The sequence below is a fragment of the Malus sylvestris genome, chromosome 4 (genome assembly GCF_916048215.2).
Source record: "Malus sylvestris chromosome 4, drMalSylv7.2, whole genome shotgun sequence".
Classification (NCBI taxonomy): Eukaryota; Viridiplantae; Streptophyta; class Magnoliopsida; order Rosales; family Rosaceae; genus Malus; species Malus sylvestris.
Window position 1 is genome coordinate 29,871,084 of NC_062263.1, and position 20,871 is coordinate 29,891,954.

At 36.1% G+C, this 20,871-nt stretch overlaps 3 protein-coding genes across 7 annotated transcripts; 1 reads left to right on the forward strand and 2 right to left on the reverse strand.

Moving 5' to 3' along the window:
- Positions 1-434: 434 nt before the first annotated feature.
- LOC126619860 (uncharacterized) lies at positions 435-5,100 on the reverse strand. Of its 4 annotated transcripts, none has more exons than XM_050288281.1 (10): positions 4,937-5,100; positions 4,296-4,335; positions 3,821-4,156; positions 2,689-3,071; positions 2,223-2,472; positions 1,919-2,084; positions 1,708-1,810; positions 1,438-1,566; positions 988-1,203; positions 435-901 (listed from the first exon to the last, which is right to left on the reverse strand). In XM_050288281.1, the coding sequence occupies exons 3-10, from the start codon at positions 4,050-4,052 to the stop codon at positions 623-625; spliced, it is 1,758 nt and encodes a 585-aa protein (XP_050144238.1). In that variant the 5' UTR covers positions 4,053-4,156; positions 4,296-4,335; positions 4,937-5,100; the 3' UTR covers positions 435-622. The 4 variants fall into 4 exon arrangements, with proteins under 4 accessions (XP_050144238.1, XP_050144235.1, XP_050144237.1 ...); XM_050288278.1 differs by having other exon boundaries at positions 2,689-3,083; positions 4,937-5,099; XM_050288280.1 differs by lacking the exon at positions 4,937-5,100 and adding an exon at positions 4,604-4,901 and having other exon boundaries at positions 2,689-3,083.
- A 4,546-nt stretch (positions 5,101-9,646) lies between these two features.
- LOC126619864 (uncharacterized) lies at positions 9,647-11,459 on the forward strand. 2 transcript variants are annotated; one of them, XM_050288287.1, is made up of 4 exons: positions 9,650-9,954; positions 10,050-10,153; positions 10,279-10,465; positions 10,499-11,459. In XM_050288287.1, exons 1-4 carry the CDS (start codon positions 9,871-9,873, stop codon positions 11,264-11,266), a joined length of 1,143 nt encoding a protein of 380 aa, XP_050144244.1. In that variant the 5' UTR covers positions 9,650-9,870; the 3' UTR covers positions 11,267-11,459. The 2 variants fall into 2 exon arrangements, with proteins under 2 accessions (XP_050144243.1, XP_050144244.1); XM_050288286.1 differs by having other exon boundaries at positions 9,647-9,954; positions 10,279-11,459.
- On the reverse strand, positions 11,367-15,389 carry LOC126619863 (peroxisome biogenesis protein 12). Its single transcript, XM_050288285.1, has 10 exons — positions 15,112-15,389; positions 14,871-14,976; positions 14,599-14,750; positions 13,949-14,198; positions 13,402-13,511; positions 13,100-13,174; positions 12,790-12,876; positions 12,236-12,322; positions 11,982-12,119; positions 11,367-11,679 (listed from the first exon to the last, which is right to left on the reverse strand). The coding sequence occupies exons 1-10, from the start codon at positions 15,217-15,219 to the stop codon at positions 11,608-11,610; spliced, it is 1,185 nt and encodes a 394-aa protein (XP_050144242.1). The 5' UTR covers positions 15,220-15,389; the 3' UTR covers positions 11,367-11,607.
- Positions 15,390-20,871: the final 5,482 nt, after the last annotated feature.

The following is a 20,871-nucleotide window of genomic DNA, read 5'->3' on the forward strand; positions in this document are numbered from 1 at the left end:
GTGGTACAAATACCCTCCGGCAGCGTACGGAGTTTAGATGTGTGATGCTTTAATAGTCTTCAAACATCTTTCAGGCGGTCGTACTACGATTTTTCTTTGGTGTCTGTACTTAACGATGTGAAACTCTTCGGTGCCTGTACCAAGTGCACGGTGTTTCACATCGTCGGAGTGGTACATTGTCCCCTCGGGTACCGTTTGGTACGTGGGACGAGACAAAACAGAATGGGACGAAATGTTCCGTCCTACGTTTGGTGCGCCTAAAACGAATGAAACGCGATGTTCCAATGGTTGAATTTTAAGTGAATTTTCGTTCCGTCTCATCCCCTGGAACGACTCGTTCCACATCCGTCCCATTCCGTTCCGTCTAATCCCGTCTGCATACCAAACGATACCTCGGAGAACTTTTTCTCAATGCCGAGTGGTACAAACACAAATACAAATGAAAGACGTTGCATGTTAACAGTCCGTCTTTATCGGTCTTTGCTTATCTAAGCATGTACAGGGCTTACATGATTAAGACATGACGATTTTACTGTCGATACATAACGATATACAGACAACAAAATTGTTGACCTAATGATTTACACATCTATTCGTGTTGCCGGTAGTTTAGACGGATTTTCTACCAGAACCGGTCCTTGTTAACGCTTAAGTATCCGGCCATAACCTTCCCGCCGGTGTTTCTCATTCCATCGATAAGGAAGCACCAAGTTGAACCCAGTGCTCCAATGAAAAAGTCAGCTTCACTTGCCATCAAGAAATTAACAATCGGATAGTTCGTGCTAGTCTCCCTTCCAAGACTCGTTTCGTAAGCAGCCATTGTCGAGTTCCCCACTTGACGGGTCACATTCGTGTAGTAGAAGTCCCAGTGACGGTAACTTCTGGATTTGTCTATCACTTCCTGGAAGATTGTTAATGTTAGGTTACGCATGATCGATCACTTCAAAATCTATTCGGAAACATGATGTTAATGCGAGAAAACTAAACCTGCATTTCAGTAGAGAGCCACACACTCTTGAGCTGCGGGAAGCGCTTTCTTATTCGGCCAGCAAGACCCATGTATTCTTCGAACTCCACCACCTTCATTTCGCACGCCTTGTCTCCCATTCTCACGTGCATGCTAAGGAGTGGCTGAGGCATCCACGGCTTGTGACTAGACCAAACAAATTCTTCGATATCAGACCTTGGGTCGATTGTAACATCCTGCAACGAAAGACATTATAAAGTGTAATCGTTTGAGAAGATTTGACTTGCATAATCTCAATATCGCACGCTGTATATGGTGTACTACTAATCCAGTGTGCTCCAAACTCGATATATACAAATTGAGACCTCGTTACAATCAGAAGCCATTGTGTACGAAGACAATCAAGTGAAATTATTTGTTAACCTCTGTCCTGCAAGAAAAACAAGGCAGAAGGGACAAAAGTAACAAACCTTAGGCCATTTTCCGTCAAAACTTCTGATGACCATATGGGCAGCTTCCCTTCCAAATGCAGCATGGCGGGCAACATTCAATAAGCCGCATGTGTACTCCGTTTGAAATCTCATCAAGTATCGTACCGCCTGACATAATGTAACAACTTCCAATCAAATATGGAGCTTGCTTTTCTTTCGTGAACATAGCGGTGGTGCTTGCTTTTCTTTCATGAATATAGTGTACTTGGAAGCAAATATATTATACATTTATAGATCTATATAGACTACCTGTGCTCTCCACCACCTCCGGTCCATTTTGCGATGATAAGCAACCAAACTCCCATTTATTTCTGTCGTAGGTTGCAAATGACTCCATGGATCGCCCCATATTCTGCATTAAATATTTGACAAACGACATGAGATAAACAGAAATACATAAGCTGCTAACTATTAGGAGAAGTGAACTGAAAACCAAATGGTTAGAGATGCAAATTATTACTTGGGTGTAGGTCCAACCCATATTTGCTTTGAGTTATAACTTTCTTTTGCTGTAATGGTGCCTTTTTTCCAGGCTTCTTCACTTCCCATAAGCTCAAAAGCACGATTTCGACATTGTATGGATGTTTCTGGAAAGAAGTAGCAAGACCAACTGGAGCGGGACGAACCTGTAACACATGGAACTTATCATCCACACTTGACTATAAGAACAAAAGTCTATTTTGATGTTTCAAACTCCTATATGCTTAAGTTATATAAGAATGAAAATCGTCAAAACAGTTGAGCTGAGATGTAGTGATATTAACCTTTACAACCATCATGGTCAGCTCGATTGTAGTAGTTGGTGACAAGGACCCTGTTTTCATTGATTGCAATAGCTAGAAGCCCACACATTCCAGCGATCTGTGCTCCAATGCCAAATCCTGGTAATCTTTCCCAGTCAGCTACAAGAAATTTTACGCTAGGGTCGCCGCAGTTCAAAGGATGCTGATGCATCCATATGTCTCGTTGCACTTTTCGTGTCAAGGGATAATTTTCTTCATCGGACCCTGTAATCTGCATAAGCTTTGCTTATTAGAGAAAGATTGCAAAACACATCATCTTCTTACCTCACTAAGCCACATAAAAATTCAAAATATCATACGAAATAAATAACGTTTAAATGCATATATATATGTATGCAAGATTGCACTGACTTATACATGCTAATCTTTCCAAATTCTTGTTCTACAGGGAGAAATAGTTATGGGATTTCGAGACCTAGAAACATACCCAGGGAGCGTAGGCACCTTCGGATATATCTTGATGCCTAAAGTATCTCGACTGCTCATTAGTTGCAGCTGCAGGGTACCTGTCCAACAATCCCTTCCAACTTGTCCAAGGAGGATACTTCTCGTTCTCCGCATGCTTATCAAGGCGCTCGTTTACTTGTGCTTTCAACTTGCAGTTTTCCAAATGTGGGGCATTTGGAATACTTGATCTGCTTACTCCAATTCTCTGCAAGAGGTCACTCTCTCCAGAACCTGATTCATTTAGTACAGCACTCCAAGCTGAATACAGTAATGTGACTCTCTCATCATTGATCATTTCTTCACTTCTCAGTGAATCAACTTTTTTCGCTGTTCTGATTTGCCGTTTTGAACTGCAGTTTGTGCCTGTAACCACATCTTCAATTTCAAAACCATAAAATTAGTCCCTTGCAAATCCTTCTAATTCTTCGTTAAACTACTTGATGAATGCCATTGATTAAAATAACCGTTATTTTTATCTAGACACACGCACACCCGCCATGACTGAACCTCGAAGTCACGGAGCTGCCATTTCGCGTTAAGCGACTGAAATCTAACAGTGGTTTTGGAAGTAACCTCAAGAATCATGTAAGTAAAAAAACAAAATAATGGAATCTAAAAGCTTATGGATGAATTATTAAAGCATATATTCAGGATTCAACCAGCAAGTCTAGTCAAAGTTAAGCATTCAAGTGAAGAAAATGTGTTCATGAAGTTATTATTCTAACTTTAAGTAGCTTTGAATACACCTTTTAATTATTCCCATCCTGCCTTCTCACCCTGATTCTCCACCCTAGTTTAGTTAATTAAACCTCATTAAAAAGTATATGAAGTCCCCAAACTCGCATGGACCTAGTCGTAGCGAAGTTGGCTAGAACATTGTGCTCCGCAACCGCACCCAAGTTCAAATACCCTCCTCGTAATTTAGATTAAATTAGAATATCGCTCGAATGACTTCAGTACTCAAGTTCAATTATAATCGTCGCGGTTTAGATTGAATTAGAATATCGCTCGAATTAAAAACACGAAAGCTCCAAATTATACATCTCAGAATGTAAAAGAGAAAGGCAAAAATGACCAAGAAATTGAAGAGTATATGTGGAAATTCGACTCACTGATGAACTCTGAGCTTGAATTCCCAGCTGAAGAACCCTCAGAAATCGACGAAAACGAAAGGCCTCCATACTCAAAAGTACCAAGGGAAGTGAGTGCAGCAAGAAAGAGAGAAGTGAGGCAAACTCCACACAGAAAACCCACCACACAAATTTGACAAGGAAATGAACTCCCCATTTGCAAAGCCTTCTGTGAAACAGCTCTCTCCAGAGACTTCTGATTTAATGGCTCCATTTTTTGTTTATTTTCTTCACCTCCAAGGATCAATGAAACCAACAGAAAATCTGAAGCCTTTTCTTTTCACCAGAAATTCATGGGATGCCAACTAACTCTGATTACTGCAATCACATGAAGCAATTTAGCTTTTAATCATCTACCTTCTAAAAAACTAAAACAAAATTTCTAGTTTTGTGTATGAGACTTTCATAAGTAGAAAAGCAGAAGAATTGTCAAATCTCAGCCATCTATTTCCATCACCTCAAAGACCTTGGTGGGTCCACCTCCATCTTCCTTCCAGCTGCAAAAAATAAATGAAATTCTCCATCAGAGAGTGCAGAAGAACTGTTGCAAGAACCATGTGATGGTGATGGATAAATGACTTACTGACAACCAGATAAATTGCAAAATTTACATGAAAATTAAAAAAAAAAAAATTTTGGTAATCAAACTTTAATTGCTCTGGTTAACAGAAGATTAGTTAGGAGACCCCATAATCCAATGATCCCATTTTTGAAGTAAAAATAATACCTTCAAGAAAAGAAAAAAAAAGTGGAAAAATATTTCACCTGGATTTGAAAAAGAAAAAGAAGCAAAAGGTGGGCAGAAAAATGTCAAAAACCGAAAAAGAGAGCCCATGCAAAGAGACTCATGCCACTGATTCCACAAAAAGAAGAAACAGCTTGACAGAACACAGATAAGCGTGGCTAAAAGCTGATGCCAGAAACAGCAAATTTGGTGTTTTTTTATCTTTAATTAAGAAATAAATATTAGCACCAGAAATAATCCAAAGGGTGTCTCAGCAAAACCAAGACAGGACAGGAACTTTCAGAGAGAGAGAGAGAGAGAGAGGGACGGAGGGAGGGACGGAGGGTGGCGTATGTGGCAAGGGAGGAGCTGACCAGGTTGAGTTTCACGAGAAGGAAACAGACAAATCATCATCTCTGAACAACCGCAGACATCCACTCGATCTTGTTAAGATTTTTGTGCAGTTAGATGATGGTGCAGAGAGTGTCTTTTTGTATAAGATAGTGGAGAGTGGTGGTTCTCGGAAGAGTGGACACATGGCACGAACCCAATTCATCAAAATACCAAACCCCTTCACTTTTTATGCTGCTTTTTTCTAGTTCTTGACTAAGTTCTTGGGATAATGTTATAGAGTTAAATTTATAAATTAAATTTCGTATACTAAATTATATAAAAATTTATAATTAAATTATTATTTAAGTATTGATTATTGTATTTATTTTTTATTAAAAACATATAATTTAATTTACAAATTTAAACTACAATTTTGTCTACATAACCCAAATCCTAGTTCATTGACCAAAGACCAACTTCCTCCCCCCAAATAAAACTAAGGAAAACTAATGAAAAGGGCTTGAAAACTTTGAGTTTTAATGATAAGGACAAAATAAAGGGTAAAGTGAATAGTACCAGGATTGACTTTTTAGTGTGAAAATGTGGTTTTTCGTTAAAGTAAACAGTACCGGGAGCTTTTCATTAAAGTTCCCATCAAACTATACTTCCTCCCCATAATAAAACTAGGGGATTTGACCAACCTCAATAATTATGAACTGAGTTGAATAAATATAAAGTTTTGGAGTGCAAAGTTGGAAATTATGATTAATTAATCCATTATTTAGCTTATTGGTATAGTATGTTCGAGACTTGACACTCACACTTGCTTTTCACTACTTTAACTATTTTGGTCCTAATGAGAGGACCTGGTTTCTCTGCACTCTCATTTCTCAAAAACTTTTATTTTTTCTTATTTGTGTGGTCACGGTTAAGTTGCGTCAATATTTTATATTACTATTACTTTTTGTCTTATTATCTCTATAAAAAAATAACATCAAATGTTAACGTAACTTAACCGTAACTGTACAAAATAGCAGGAGATGAGAGTGTATGAAAAGTGGGAGGGAATAGAAGCCGGGTCCCTAATGAGAGGCTAACGTATTTGGATCTTTGGCTCAAGGATAAAGATAGGTACTTTTTTGTCATTAAATTACTATATTATAGATTTTTATCACACAAGTGGTTCACTTTTGAACCCCTAATAAACATGATCACATGAGTAATAGAGAAAAGAGAGTCGTTCACAGATCTCAACAATATTTAAGAAACGAGATTTGGGCTTAAGCCGGTTACACAATAAATTAACCGTAATTAGATATCGAATTGATATTTATGAGAGTTAAATTTGAGAAACATATCACTAAATTAAGAGCAGTGATATTCGCATTTATTTTTATATTTCACACACTTTTGTAAATTTTTATCTATTGATCTTCTTCTATTCATTTGATTCGAATGTCGAAAATTAAAACAAGTGCGTGAGAAGTAAAAATACGTGTGTAAATAGCATCACTCTAAATTAATCGTACATAGTCCTAGTGATGAAGCTCAACTTATAAATGCACGCGGTATAATTTTAGGGTAGTGTTAACCATGTATCCATTTTTACTTTATATTCTCATCTCAATTTTTAGCTGTCGGATCGAATGAATTGAAAACAATAAAAAATTAACAAAGGTGTAGAATTAAAAATAGGTGTGTGAATGACACTATCTCAGTTTAATGCTAGTAGGTTGAAGTGGAGTTTGGTGGTGATGGGATTAAATTGGTAACTTAGCTAGCAACTTCCTAATCGTGCATATCTTAGATTGGAAAAACTTATTTTAATCAAATTGGCGAAGACTAATCAAAGTAATTAGTCATCTAACTAGGGTTTGCAAGTGCAAATTTGTTTATATATAAAATGAAATTCCCAAAATTAACCCAAGTTGATGAGATGCCAACTTGGTAGTTTCTTTTTATCCACGCAGACACATACAGCTAATACAAGGACCACCATGCATATAATTATCATCTTCTAGTTGATAATATATAGCTGAAAAAAAATCATCTTTTGTAAACCGATTCATGAATAATATGTACCTAGTGGCAGATCCGTCGCACTATTTTTTTTATGTAATTTTTTATATAAGTTTTTGAAGAACTTATATTATGATATATTTCAACAATCTGAACTGTTTATTTTTTAGTTCTTCTCACAAATATCATGTCTACAAAAAATTACTTAAATCTGAAAACATATGACCCTTGTATTAAGGGTTTAAGGTTTTTTTTTATAGAATTGTATTTGTCTATTTTCTTTGCTACAAGTGAATGTCTTAATGATTTTGGATTTGTCTATTTTTTAGCAATTATATGAATGATGTTTCAAAAGAAATATAGTTCAGATCGTTAAAATACACAAAAAGTGAGCCCAAAAAACGTGTGTCAAAAGTTATGTAAAAAAATGGTGTATATATATGAAGTTATGACGATTAGGACTCGCTTTTTTCAGAAGACTAAGTCTTTGTCCGGTGTATATTTATTATTTATCTGTTTTAATGATGGGTTAAATCCATTTTAAGAAATGCAAGCTAGTGAGGTTTTTTAATTCAACTAACGGTGGACATCTCAAAAAAAAAAATGATACAGAGTTGAGTGCGCTTGTTAGAACTTAGAAATGACAATATCATGAAAATATTGTAAAGAAAAATCAAATTTAATGTACTCCTTTAAGTGTGAATTATTATAAAAGAGATATTATAATCATTGTTCTGAAAATTTCTATTGTTCCGAATTAATCATAAGAGTTTGAAAATTAAGAAATGGCGCCTAGACCTGCCTAGACACTCTCACCTAGGTTGCAACTTTTATTTGGACTGAAAATATATAACTTTCATTTTGCATTTTATTTTTTCAATAAATTGTAAAAGACTTGTTGAATACTTGGATGAACGCTCACTATATATTCATTCTCCGTGTTTCCAATATGATTTAATACTTTATAATCTATGAGTCTTTCAATTTTTCAATTTTTCAATTTATGTATCTCAATATAATTATGTATTTCTTTTAAGTATAAATAGATATTATATAATAATTTAATTAAAATTAAAAAAACTAGGCCCCCGACTAGACAACTAAGCAATAAACCTTTGTCTGCCGTCCAACTAGAGCCTTTTAGAACCTTGATTATAACAATTATATTGCATGTCATAGTAGTTGATACATCTATACACGCGAGTGCCTTCTTAGAGATTCTGTTTCGGTATTCATGGAGTGGGACAAATAATGTTCTTATATTGTTTGTTCATTTTGTGTAGCAAAAAAAAAAAAAAATGAATACTTTGAATATTAAATAGGAAATCTTAACGAAACATTTATGGCATTATTCACTTACATCTTTATTTTATTTATTTATTTATTAAAAGCTAAAAAATTTAATAATTTTTCGTTAATTTTTCTTATTAAATTGTCCGTATGTGTCACGAAACTGTCAATATAAGATCTTAAATTATTGCATCCCGAGCAGTGAAATGAAAACCTTGCATGAAACTGGTACAATAAAAATACCAACAGGGATACCATGTTATCTGTGGCATTCGAAGACCCACATTTTGTGGTATTCGACGTACAAGGTGCTTCAAGACAACAACATTTTTGTGAATATTTCGTTTTCTGAAAACAACATATTGGTCACGAGTTACGAAAGGGTTATGTCTAGTCGTTGTCACAGTGATGGATATTTTTACATAAATAATTATTTATTTATGCTTGGTAAGGTTCAATTTTAGTGGCTTATGGATATGGTCCACTAAATTAATTATTCGATTTATAAGGAAGTTTGAGAGGACAGCACTTACCATACACTATACAAGTCCCACTAATCAAATAAATTGCTTTTCATTCAAAATAAGAAAAACTGACAAGGATAGTTTGAAAATTTTGAGTTTTAAAGATAAGGATAAAATGAATAGTATCATGAGTGACTTTTTAGTGTAAAAATGTAGTTTTTCATTAAAATGAACAGTACCGATAATTTTTTGTTAAAGTTCCCTTCAAAATAATCTATAAGATTCATATAACTATTCATTTTAATTTTTAAGATTTAAGATCGATAAAAATTGTTCATGAGATTATCAACGTTAATCATTTTGATCATTTAGTAAAAAATTTCCGCTCAATTGAAAAACACCAATTCGAATAGAGTCTCATTTTAGAAAAGAGTTCCATTTTAAGAGAGTTACTTTAATATTTCTCGAATTAAGAACATATTTCAAGAGTAAAATAGGCACAAAATCAACGTCTCCAACCTAACGGGACAATAAACTACTAACACATCAAAATGAACATACCTTGTGAAGGATACCAAAGGATGATGACTATGAATTGTAAACGAATAGTTTGAGATTTTATGTGAGATAAATTTGGGTTTTTTTTGTGAAAGATATAGAGGAAGAGAGATAGGTGGGTTTTAAATGTTTGGTTTTTGTGAAAGATATAGGTCAACCACCACCATAAGGCTATAACGATTGTTCTCTTCGCTAGACTAAGATTTAGGTTCGAGTTTTGCTATCAGTAATCCCTTTTGGTCAGTTATCAGTAGTAAAATCCAAAAAAAGGCTAAGACTCCCGGTAAGTTCTTAAACAAACTTGTGGTATACCCTCCTCTAAACTTTTGATCACCAAAAAAATATATGTATCAACCCTAACAAATGATTGTTTTCCCAACACATACAAAATTTCTCTAGATGGAGAGGAGAAAGAGGATCTGATCTTGGGCTGGGTCACTATCATTTTAGTAGATTCTCATCCCACCCAAACCAACTTCCATTAAAAGAAGCCCAAAGACAGAATCTCAACGGTCATATTTTCAAGCTTTCAGATTCTTCGTCTTCGAACCCTCTTGACCGTTGTCTTCAGTCCTCTCTCTCTCTCTCTCTTCCAAAGTAAAAGGCATCCGAAAGAAGTCAGCTGTAAAAGTCGACAATCATTCATGGGGTGCTTTCCAAAGTGCTTCTCTACTTGTAAGCGCCGAAACCTCAAAAGTTCAGTCACTCTAACTCCCTTTAAGCACCATGTAAGCCCACAAAGTTTCTTTTTTTCCTGTGATTTTTACTGCCATTTCCATTTTGTTACTTAGATTTTTACCCGTCTGAGATTAATTTTTCACAGAGCATTGAAGTTGCTGAAGAAGCTCTTCAAATCCAACCTGCTGAAGCTGAACCCACAAAGCTAGAAGAACTTATAAAAGCCATTAAGCACAGCAGAGAATCAGAGTAAGAAATCCATTGTCAAAGCTGGGATCCTGATTTTGTTTCGTTTTTCGGAGAATCCGCTTCGATGGATCTACGGAATTTGTGTTGTTTATAATCTATGTTTGTTCATTGATGTGTGTGATTAGAGAGAAGAGTGAAGAACAATCAAAGAATGGTGATATAAAGAAAGTCGCATTTGATTTGAATGTGGAGGCAAATGATGAAGAAACACACACCAAGGAAGAACTCTCCAATGTATTGGTGGAATGTGATGAGAAGGAGAATGAAGGGGAAACAAGAAAAGGGATCGAACCGAATTCGATTGTATCAAGTGTGGTATCACCATCATCTCATCCGTTGAATCAGAATCACCGTTATGAAAAGTGCAAAAATAGTGAGGTTGAAGATGATGATTGTGCTAATGCTGATGAGTTTGAGAGTAGTAAGCAAATCTTTGTTGAAGAAGAGTCTTCCGAGTCCTTGTTTTCGCTATCGATTGATTCTCGAAAACAAGAAGTTTGTGATGATTCTGGAACAGAAGGGAAGGAGGTAAACAGTCCAATGCCAAAGCAGCAAAATGGAAGAAGAGATTGCAGAAGGCAGAGTTTTCAGGCAGTGTTGACCCCCGTGGAAAATCTTGGTCAATGGAAGGAGGAGGTCAAAGAAAAGTCAACTCCAGCAGAAGTTCCAAAGCAGCAGCACAAAGAGAAGGAGAACATAAACATGGAGGTGGAGGAGGAGCAAGATTTGAAATTACCCTTCAGTCCGGAGCCTGCTTTGAAGCAGTCGAAACTCAGCGCAAGGCCGAGGACAAAGTCGTCTTCTTGCGTCGACACGAGCCTCTCGAGCTGGCTGGTTGAGTCTGAGACCACACCAATGTCAAAAGCTAGTAGCAATAATTCTGTGGGGAACAAGTTTAAAGCACCCGGAAGCCGGGAAGATAGGCCAATCCTGGGAGCTTGGACAGCTGAGAAGCTTAAGCAGCTGTCGGCTTCTTCTACTCCGAAAAGGTCACGAAGCCCGAGTCCGGAGGAAATGCCGATCATGGGAACTGTTGGGAGCTACTGGAATCGGACTGGGCAGGCTCTTCTTGCAGAGGAATGGCCGAACCAATATGGGAAAACAAACAGGTAAGAGATTGAAGTGATCTTTCAGTTTATTCAAGCGATAAATTTCTAATCTGTTCTAAACTACGAGAAGGAGATCTCAACTTTGACGAGAAGGGGAATCAAACTACGAGAAAGTGTCATGGAAGTCCACTCCATCTGTTGTATTATTATCGTACGTATAGTATTCAACAACAAATAATCAAATACAACATTCTTCATTTCCTTTCCCTGATTACTATGAAACCCCCACAGGACGATACAGCATTGATTTGTTTCGAGTATTTCTCACTGCGCAAGCTTATCCAGCATCTCTGCTTCGAAATGGGAAATGAATTATTTCTCCTTTGACGTATCCAGCTGGTTTTTCTACACGTCGTGAAAGAGTCTCCTTATCTGGTCGACGGTAGTAGGCATCAATGTGATCGGACATCTCTTATACTGTGTCAACAACGAGACATAAAAAGATAATCGGTTACATAAGATGCAAAATATGCACAAGACAGTTTTTTCTTCCCCTGATTGGGATATATGCAGACATGTTGATGTACTCGACAGTATGCAAAATGCCGAGATCAACCTATAAGCTTAGCTCCAAAGGAGATTTGATCTCTTCTTTTTTGCCATTAACCGTAATCAATTAAAAGTGGGAAGTCCGAGGATATGCACATTATAGACTTGCCAACGGATATGAGATGTGTGTTTATCTATTTATAAAGCTAACAGCACCTGGAGAGCCTCACCTGAGAAACATACTTGAAGATGCAGGCATAGCAGAAGACAAACCCAGAGACTGTAATTACAGATGGATTCGCACGCCTCTGTGAGCAGAGAGGACAAAGAGCTCTATCTGGTGGCAGTGGAATCCCCTCTTTGGCAACCTGTTTATAATGATAGGTTAGACTTGATTATTTAAGCAACATGCCAAGACCTTGATCGATTGGAAGTGCCATTACAGTCTAAGAACATGATTACATCTGATTTCTTTGAACTTTACCTGCGGAGGTGGAGGTGGAGGAGGTGGAGGGTATATGGTTGGAGCTGACATTCTCTCTTCAGCAGATTGGTACCACCATTCCATCATCTATAAGTATAATTCAATCCAATTTAAGTTATGATGGCAATCCATGCTAGGGGAAAAAGAAAATGACAAAAAGGATAAAAATGAAAGGTCAAACGTCTGATTCAGCTCGAAATAAAAGCGTAAAAATGGTTTTGAGGTATCGATACTTGTTGACACTAAAAGCAGGATCTTCAAAACTCATATATTCTTTATCCTGTTGTCACTTTGTTCATCTACATTCACGTTTAAAGTGTCCACCTCAATCTCCTTTCTCTTTTTATCCATTTCTCCTCCAGGACATATCCCATTTCTATTCAACCTCCGACTTTCTTACGGTTCTTAGCTATGGTTAGACTAGCCGTCTAGCACTAAAAATATGTGATTATAAAAGATTACGGAAAGAAGTCATACTCAAATTCAAGATTATTTATGCTTTCTCCAGAAACATAAATAACAGTGTAGAAGCTAGTAAGGTTAGCCACACTTACTTTAAAAAAGAAAACCGCAGCAATTAACCCAGTCTGTGCATAATCAAGCACAGTGTATGTACCGCTGAGCAACGCTCCTTGTAATGCCTGTAGGTAAATTGTCAGACAAAGAGAACCAGCTCAAGTCAATACAAATATAACTCCTTCCTCATAATTTTTAAATAGTTTTATATAGATTCCTTTTTTCCTCGTGGAGTATCACTAATCAAACCAAATTATATAGCAGACTACTTGCATATGCAAGGCAAATTACTATCTTATGTTTCAAATCAACATGACTAAGAATCAAACTAAACAGATGAAGTTATACCTTCAACCATGGAGGGCCACGAAGTCTCTCACGTTCACGGGTTCTTGTTTTTGAAATTCTAGAAGAAGTATCCATCTACCTTGACACCAAAAAACTGTATTTCAACTACTGAATTATATGTACAGAAAAAAGATGCCATGACTCATGACCAGGTCTACTATCAAAAGTCCTTTTGTCACTCGCATAAATATAACATTCACCTGATAAAAGTATAAAGAAACACAAAACCCCCGACTAAATGCACTAAAATAATAAAAAAGATAAATACAAGGGATCCAAAAGAAAACTTTGCCACACTATACCAGTTCTTGCCCTGTAGCACGACAGACATGAATCCCAAGCACATGTAATCCTAAGGAATAGAATCCAGTTGCATCCAACAAGTATAACATCTGGTAAGCGAACGAAAATCCTGCATCATCAATTCTTGGTTAAAATGTATTATCTAACCAGAGGTACGGTGACAGTTAACACAGATAAAGGAGTTACAGTACTTCTCAACAGACATCACCATATAGATTCACCAAGAAGATGTAACATCGCACATTGGAAACACTACACAGAACACTATACATCATGGGGACTGTAGATAAATATCTTCCATTACATTAAAGATTAACAATCACGTCAACACGACCTTTTGTATAAGAAAAAGTATGCAAGTAGTAATCTTCTGAATAAGTATTTATATAATTACACAAATTAAGTTACTTGCTTCAGTTTCTACTATTGTTTTATGCATGGCATGTGTATCCTCACAAATATACGCGAGAAAAGAAAAAATCAGATCCAGAAAAGTTAAATGGTCATTCTTTGCAAATATAGCCCAAGCTAGAAAGATGCACATACCTTCACTACTAGCATGCAGCAATGGGTAGCAAGCACCTATAAATTCCTGGATCTTTGTGGTCAAACGCGTCCTAACTGATACGACCATATCTGAAGTTCCCCGTGAAACAACAACATCTTCTCCTCTATCAATTATGTCAGCATCATCAAATCTTTCATCTACGTGTCCCCATAAACTCGCTTGAAGTCTGGCTTCCCTTTCTCTATTGTAGATTGAATGCAGTTTTGACTTAAAGTAAGGCAACACAACCTGATACATATTGGTTCACAAATCATCACTCCTTCATATAGCTAGAGCTAAAAGAGAAGAAACCGTCATAGCACTAAGTTGAAAAAAATTGGATGATTTCGGATTGATGAAGTTCGAAACGGAAACTTTTAAAATAATCTCACATGTTCCACCATCCTAAAACATTTCCTTCCTTTTGAGCGGTCTATCTATTGCCTCTCAGAAAGAGTATCAGTGCTACAAACGATAAGCAACCTACATGTCTAAAAGTTATAACTTTTTACACCCAGCAATCACCAATCACTCCAGTAAGAATAATATGTTCCTAAAACTATTTCATCAAACAATGGCACGACCAAAAACAAAACTTTTCAATCAAATTGATAAACAGAATGAACAAGGAGCAGAGGAGAGACGGTACCAAAAACACAACCGAAAGAAGTCTCTGGCGCTTCTCTAAGCCAGAATGCTGAATTTCATCACCTGGGTTCAGTCGAGGATCATCATTCCTCATAGCTTTTATCTTCACAGCCCTCCTTCTCAACCCGTACAACGATTCCGAAAACGAAGCATCTGCAGCAGAAAACAAACAGGATCCAGAAAACAAAACCAAATTATTAAACAAATTAAGTAACAACAAAACAGAAACAGCCATTGATGGATTCATGAAGATTCTGAATTCCGAAAACGTGCCTGTAGTTCGTAAGCTGTGAGTTTCGAGGACGAGCATGAGCAAGGAGAAGAACTCGTCCTCGTAGTCCAGAACCCTGTGGAGGAAGGGTCTTCGTAAAGCTAATACCTGTGGTTTTATTGAATTAATTCGACATTAATTTAGTTTACAGAAGATAAAAAGGTCAAATTTTTTAAGGCTCCCAAAAAACCCCCAGGGAGGAAGAATCAATCGAATTTCAGAGAAAGGAAGAAATGAACTTACGCCGATGGAATAGGTGAGGGCGGCGCGGAGACTGGCAGGGAGCTGCTGAGCCGCCGCCATCTCGAAGAAGGTGGGGCGAGTCCCTTGGCCTCCCACCTGAAACAACATCTTCTTCCTTCTCTCTCTCCTTGGTGTTTTCTGAGCTTTGATTTGCTGGGATGTTGCTGCGGAGGAGGAGGAGGAACTGAGTAAAACACTTTGCTTTCGCTTTGGAAACTTGACGGTTTGGAAGGTACGAATTTCACCACCACATCCAACCACAAAAGCATGCCAATGCCATTCAATTATCAATTTATGCTTTTTTCTATTCTTTTTTCTTTGTGGGAAAAATTGGGAAAGGATCATCTCCGGATTCCTTCCACCAAATTCATCCCATCAATCAATTCAGACATTTGAAATTTAATCTAACGGTTAAAAATAAGGATCTCTTTAAAATTTATAATAACTTTAACCGTTAGGTCAAATTTCAAAGGTCCTGATTGATTGATATGATGTATTTTGTGGAAGAGATCCGGAGATAATCCCTTTCCAAAAAGCAAATGAAAAATCTTGGTAATGTAGGCTTCGTTTGGATGTGCTTTTAAAATGGCTGAAAGCACTTTTAGAGAAAATATTTTTGGGTTCCAAAAACACTTTTAAATGTTTTCTGCAAGAAGCACTAGTTATGTATTTCTTCCAGTAAGCACTTTAAGTGCTTTTTCATGATTTACTTGCATTTTTACTAAGGATTGGTTCCAAAAACATTTTCATCAAAAACGCTTTCAGTCATTTTAAAAGCACATCCAAACAAATTCGTATTGCGTTCCGATTTCAAAATACGGTAAAAATCGATATGTGACAGTTAAAAGTAGCGCTACATGATACATCAACGAAGACACATACACAATATACGTCAAATACGAAAACAAAATTAAAATAAAAGTAAGCTAACCCTACTCTCGACTACATTGCACACATCAGCTACATCGCTTGGAATCCTCCTTTATAACCACTACAATCTACATGCATTTATATGTATGCATATGCATCAATCAGTGAGGAAGACGAAACCCTACACTTGGGATCTACGTTTTTCGAGGGGCCAGACTGGTCGATATCCATCCGGTGGCCGTCCAGCGGTTTCAACTTATTCTCTTGCTGTTGCTGCTCGCAGCAGACACCGTCTGCGTTATTCGTCGTCGGTAACTTGCACTTGTTCCATTATCATCATCAATGGCTCACACAATAACAAATTTTTCATTGTGATCGGGACACGGATAGTATACCACGTGTTTTAATATAAGTGGTGAAATTTTTTATTTTTTAAGTATTAACTTTTTAATACACATATCTCACAATTTGTGTAATAACATGTAGACATGTGGTATGCTATCTCGTGTTCCGATCATATTGAAAAATCTCTCTCACTCCTTCCCGTCCTTCATCATTTGAGTGGCTGTGATCTGCATGCAAAAATATAGCACATCTTTCATTTTTTAAGCCTTTGCTCTATTGAAATAAATGTGGATAAAAATGGCCATTGGATATGTTTTCGGCTGTGATCAAAACGCTGAGATTAGAAGTAAAAGGAATAGTGCTGAACTTCGTCCTTTCTCAAAGGAAAATTTTATTTGAACATATGTAACTTCTTTCTACACTCAACTTAAATTTTGAATTGTTAATTGTCTATTTTACCCTATTGCATAATTACTATTAAGTACAAAATGAAATTAATAATAAAACTCAAATTTATCAATAAACCCACACACTATAATTAAATTCTACCATCACTTCTTATTTATCCTACATTTATACCGATTAAAACCCTAATAGCTCTTGTAGAGAAAAACAAGTTTTTTTTTATTGATGGATGGTGATTGAAGTTTTGAATCCTCCAACTAAGGTATGACTCAATTTATGAATATTTTGTTTGTTTGATTTCAATTTTTTAAAAGTTTAAAAGATGAGTATTTGGGTTTCAATTTTTTTTCATCAATCCTGCATTGTTTGTTAAACTTTCTGCAAACTTTGGATTCCGGTGTTTGTCTGCACCCTAAAACACCAAAACGACTTGAACTGTTTGTGTTTGCCCCAAAACTTTCTGCAACACTTTGGGTTCTGGTGTCTATTTGCACCCCAAAACAGTTTGGATTCCGGTGTCTGACATGGAACTCCTTTTTATTGTTTTTCTCTGCCGATGTCTATCTACACCCCAAAACACCATTTGGCATCAATGTAACTATTTCCTATTGTGCCACCTATCACTTTGTTTACAAGTAATATGCCTTTTAGTACAGACTTGTAGACTTGCAGAATTGCAGAATTGCAAGGACCTTAACACATTAACACTTCATATTTTTAATCGACTTAAATCTTACATGTGGTGAGATCAGGCCCCTACTATAAATTATATTCTTCTAGTAAAAAAATGAAAAATATACAAAAATTCTAGTTGAGAGCTTGTTTCAACATGTTACTTCTATTGATGAAATTTTATATTTTTCGAGTAAATATATGAAAACTCCATCCTCACCGTGATTAGATAATTCAAGCTTAGAGCTTATATGTTTAAAAACTTTATTAACTTTGTCCTTCATGGCCACTTATTAATACGGTTTTGACATTTATTTTTTTAGCAACAAGAATTCGATGATGCCTCTGATCGAGGCAAAGAGGTTGGACAAGAGTGTGTAGTGGATTATACTGATCAATTTACAAATCATGAGATAATCATTTATTTTCAGTGTTGTTGACGTGTTAGTTAATTTTAGAATTTTACTTCTAAATAGATAGGTGTTATATGCAGATATTCAAAGGAAAAGATGCGTTGATTAGGTGGGTTCATGAACAAGGAAAGCTGAATAATATGGTAATTGTTATTTAAGGGTGTGATTTAGGAGGTGAAGGTAAGCTTGTGAGTCACCCTCGACTAACACTTGCTTGTGAAAGAAACGGTACATATCCGCCATACAAGTGTGTTGTAGCATATGGTCAAAGGTCAGATGAGATTGGTCACACAAAAAAAACAATCTAGGAGTTCTGGTACGAAAAAATGTGATGTCCATTATTGTTGAAAGGTGTGAATATTGATGATGAGGACGATTGGACATTGAAAATAGTATGTGGAGTGCATAATCATCTTGCTTCAGTGTATCTTGAAGGACATTCTTTTGCGAGGTGACTTTCTAAAGAGAAGAACGAATTGTTGGTGGATATATCTAAGAGTTTGGTGAGGCCCAAAGATATCTTGGTCTCTATCAAAGACAGAGATGCACAAAAATGTATCAACTATAAGAACAATATATAATGCTAGGTACCGAAGTAGGATGAAAGAATTTTCCGGGAGAACACAGATGCAACAATTGCTTTATAAGTTGTCAGAGCACAAGTATGTTGAGTGGCACAGGAGTTGTGTGATTGACCTTTTATGGGCTCACCCTATTAATGTTGAGATATTATGAGCATTCTCACATGTACTTATCATGGATTGCACATATAAGACTAACAGGTACCGTTTTTCACTTTTACAAATTGTGGGTGTGACATTCACTAATATGACATTCTCAGTTGCTTTTGTGTATATGGAGGCTGATAAAGAAGACAATTACACTTGGGGTTTGACTAGATTAAAGACATTGCTTCATGACTATTGTTTTCCTGGGGTTATTGCCACCGATCAAGATTTAGCACTTTTGAATTTCATCAAGTCTATATTTCCTAGTGCGCAACATTTATTGTGTATATGACATATTAACAAAAAAGTGATGTCAAAGTGCAAGAAAATGTTTGAGTCAAATAAGCAGTGGAATAAATTTAATAGAGATTGGAACTGCCTTGTGAGTTCGGAAACAGAATGAGTGTCAGCGTTCTTTGCAAGAAATGAAATCTAAGTTCAGTAATTATAATGATGCTCTTGAGTACATACGAAACAATTGGTTAATTCCATATAAGGATAAATTCGTAGGCAGTTGGACAGATAATTGTATGCATCTTGGTACTACAACCTCCAACGGGTATATTTCTCCTTACTTTTAAAATTCTATATATGGTTTATGATTACTCACATATTGTTGTAAACATGGCAGAAAGTGCACATGCAAAGTTGAAGCGACAACTTCGCTCTAGTCAACTTAACTTTGAGACATTGTGGGTACATATACACTCCTTATTGGAGTTGTATCATACAGAGGTTAAAGCATCTTTTGAAAAAAGTCGATGTTTTGTTCAACTCAAATTCAAGAAACCTGAGTTGCAACGACTAGTAGGTTTTGTTTCTATCCATGCCTTGAACTTAATTGTCTGTGAGTCCAAAGGGTAGTTTGGGTTTGCCTTGCATTTACGAAATGATTATTTAGCCTTTTAAACTATATTGTATTTCAAGGTGACTTAAATTATATTGTATTCCTTTTTAATAACAGGTTGGAAAAATAAAGGGTGATTGTTGTATCTTGTGGTTGCACCATTTGCCAAACTCATCAGTTGCCGTGTGCACATGAGATTGCATAATATAGAAGGTTTGGTAAGTCGATCCCACTTGACGCTCTTTATCCACATTGGAGAAAATTAGATTTTATCAATATGCCAAATGGTAGTGAACAACTAATTCCTCCGGAAAAGTCACGGGTGGAAAGATTTAATAGGTGGTATGAAGAAAAAGATGATGATAAGAAACGAGAGCTCGAGATAAAAATTGAAGAGCTAATGAACCCAGGTATGACTTCACTTAATGCTCCAAAAGAAAAGATTAAGATAAAAAGACGACCATGCAAAGTTGACAGTTCTACCATGTGGCACAAAAAGAGTCAAATGAGCAGTGATATTAGAGTGAACAACTTGTACTCAAAATACCAGGGGTGTGTTGATCAAATTAAGCAACTTTGAGGGTTAGAGAATGTAGCCACTAATGATGTTCTGGCTCTTGAAGATGATTAAAAATGTTTTGATAGATATGTTGAAATTTCCTTTTCTTTAGTTTATTTTCTATCATGTTTTAAGTTTAGAACTCACAGTGGAAAAATTCGTAATGTAAAAATATGAACTAGTTACAACAATCTTCCTGTAATTCTTTGAATCAAGACAAGCAAGTTTAACTACTTACTGTTGGAAAAGTTGATAATTGGTTTCTTTTAATTGCAAGGTCTTAGGTTTTTTAAATCTCAGTGTTTTCCATGTTGTCAAATATCTATGCCTCGTAATTGGAAAAATTTCAAGGATATTTGTTTGATTTGTTGCTTATGCGCATCAGCAGAAAGAAAAAAAAGGCAAATGTGTGGGTTTGGTAGCAGAAAGATAAAAAGTAGCCATGAAAATGCTAGTGGGAAGAAGGGGGTGGGGCAAGGACGCCATTTTGAACAGGAAAAAAAAAACAATTAGAGATGTTATTTATAAAGGGAATGGGTTTAAAGATAATTTATCATTTTGAATTGGGTTTGAGATGGTAGTTTAGGTAATAAATTTGGGTTTAAAGAGATATTAGTTCTTTAATAAAAAACAATATGGGTGAAAATAGTAAGTTGAGTGTAGAAAGAGGTTACATGGGTTGAAATAAAATTTTCTTTTCCTTTATTGATTTTTAATAGCCTTTTGATTTGGCCGAAGGTTTAAGGTTGTATGATTAGGACTTTGGCACACCAATAGTGGGGCCATCACTGATATATAAAGTAATGCTAGTTGAGAAATGCTCTGGGCTCTCAAAAGTAAAACTTTCTAGAACTTCGTAACTTAATGTCAATTTTTTTACTAATATTATAAAAAATTATGTCAAAAATATAAGGTTGCAGA

Excerpts from the sequence above, each read along its gene's own strand:
- LOC126619860 (XM_050288278.1), bottom strand. The coding sequence starts at position 4,052 with ATGGAGCCATTAAATCAGAAGTCTCTGGAGAGAGCTGTTTCACAGAAG. Across the intron at positions 2,473-2,688 it reads AAGGTGCCTACGCTCCCTGG|ATTACAGGGTCCGATGAAGA; the intron begins GTATGTTTCTAG and ends AAGCTTATGCAG. Across the intron at positions 1,204-1,437 it reads TTGACGGAAAATGGCCTAAG|GATGTTACAATCGACCCAAG; the intron begins GTTTGTTACTTT and ends CTTTCGTTGCAG.
- LOC126619864 (XM_050288286.1), top strand. The coding sequence starts at position 9,871 with ATGGGGTGCTTTCCAAAGTGCTTCTCTACTTGTAAGCGCCGAAACCTC. Across the intron at positions 9,955-10,049 it reads TAACTCCCTTTAAGCACCAT|AGCATTGAAGTTGCTGAAGA; the intron begins GTAAGCCCACAA and ends AATTTTTCACAG. Across the intron at positions 10,154-10,278 it reads AAGCACAGCAGAGAATCAGA|AGAGAAGAGTGAAGAACAAT; the intron begins GTAAGAAATCCA and ends GTGTGTGATTAG.
- LOC126619863 (XM_050288285.1), bottom strand. The coding sequence starts at position 15,219 with ATGTTGTTTCAGGTGGGAGGCCAAGGGACTCGCCCCACCTTCTTCGAG. Across the intron at positions 14,751-14,870 it reads TCACAGCTTACGAACTACAG|ATGCTTCGTTTTCGGAATCG; the intron begins GCACGTTTTCGG and ends TTTCTGCTGCAG. Across the intron at positions 13,512-13,948 it reads GCTGCATGCTAGTAGTGAAG|GATTTTCGTTCGCTTACCAG; the intron begins GTATGTGCATCT and ends TTGATGATGCAG.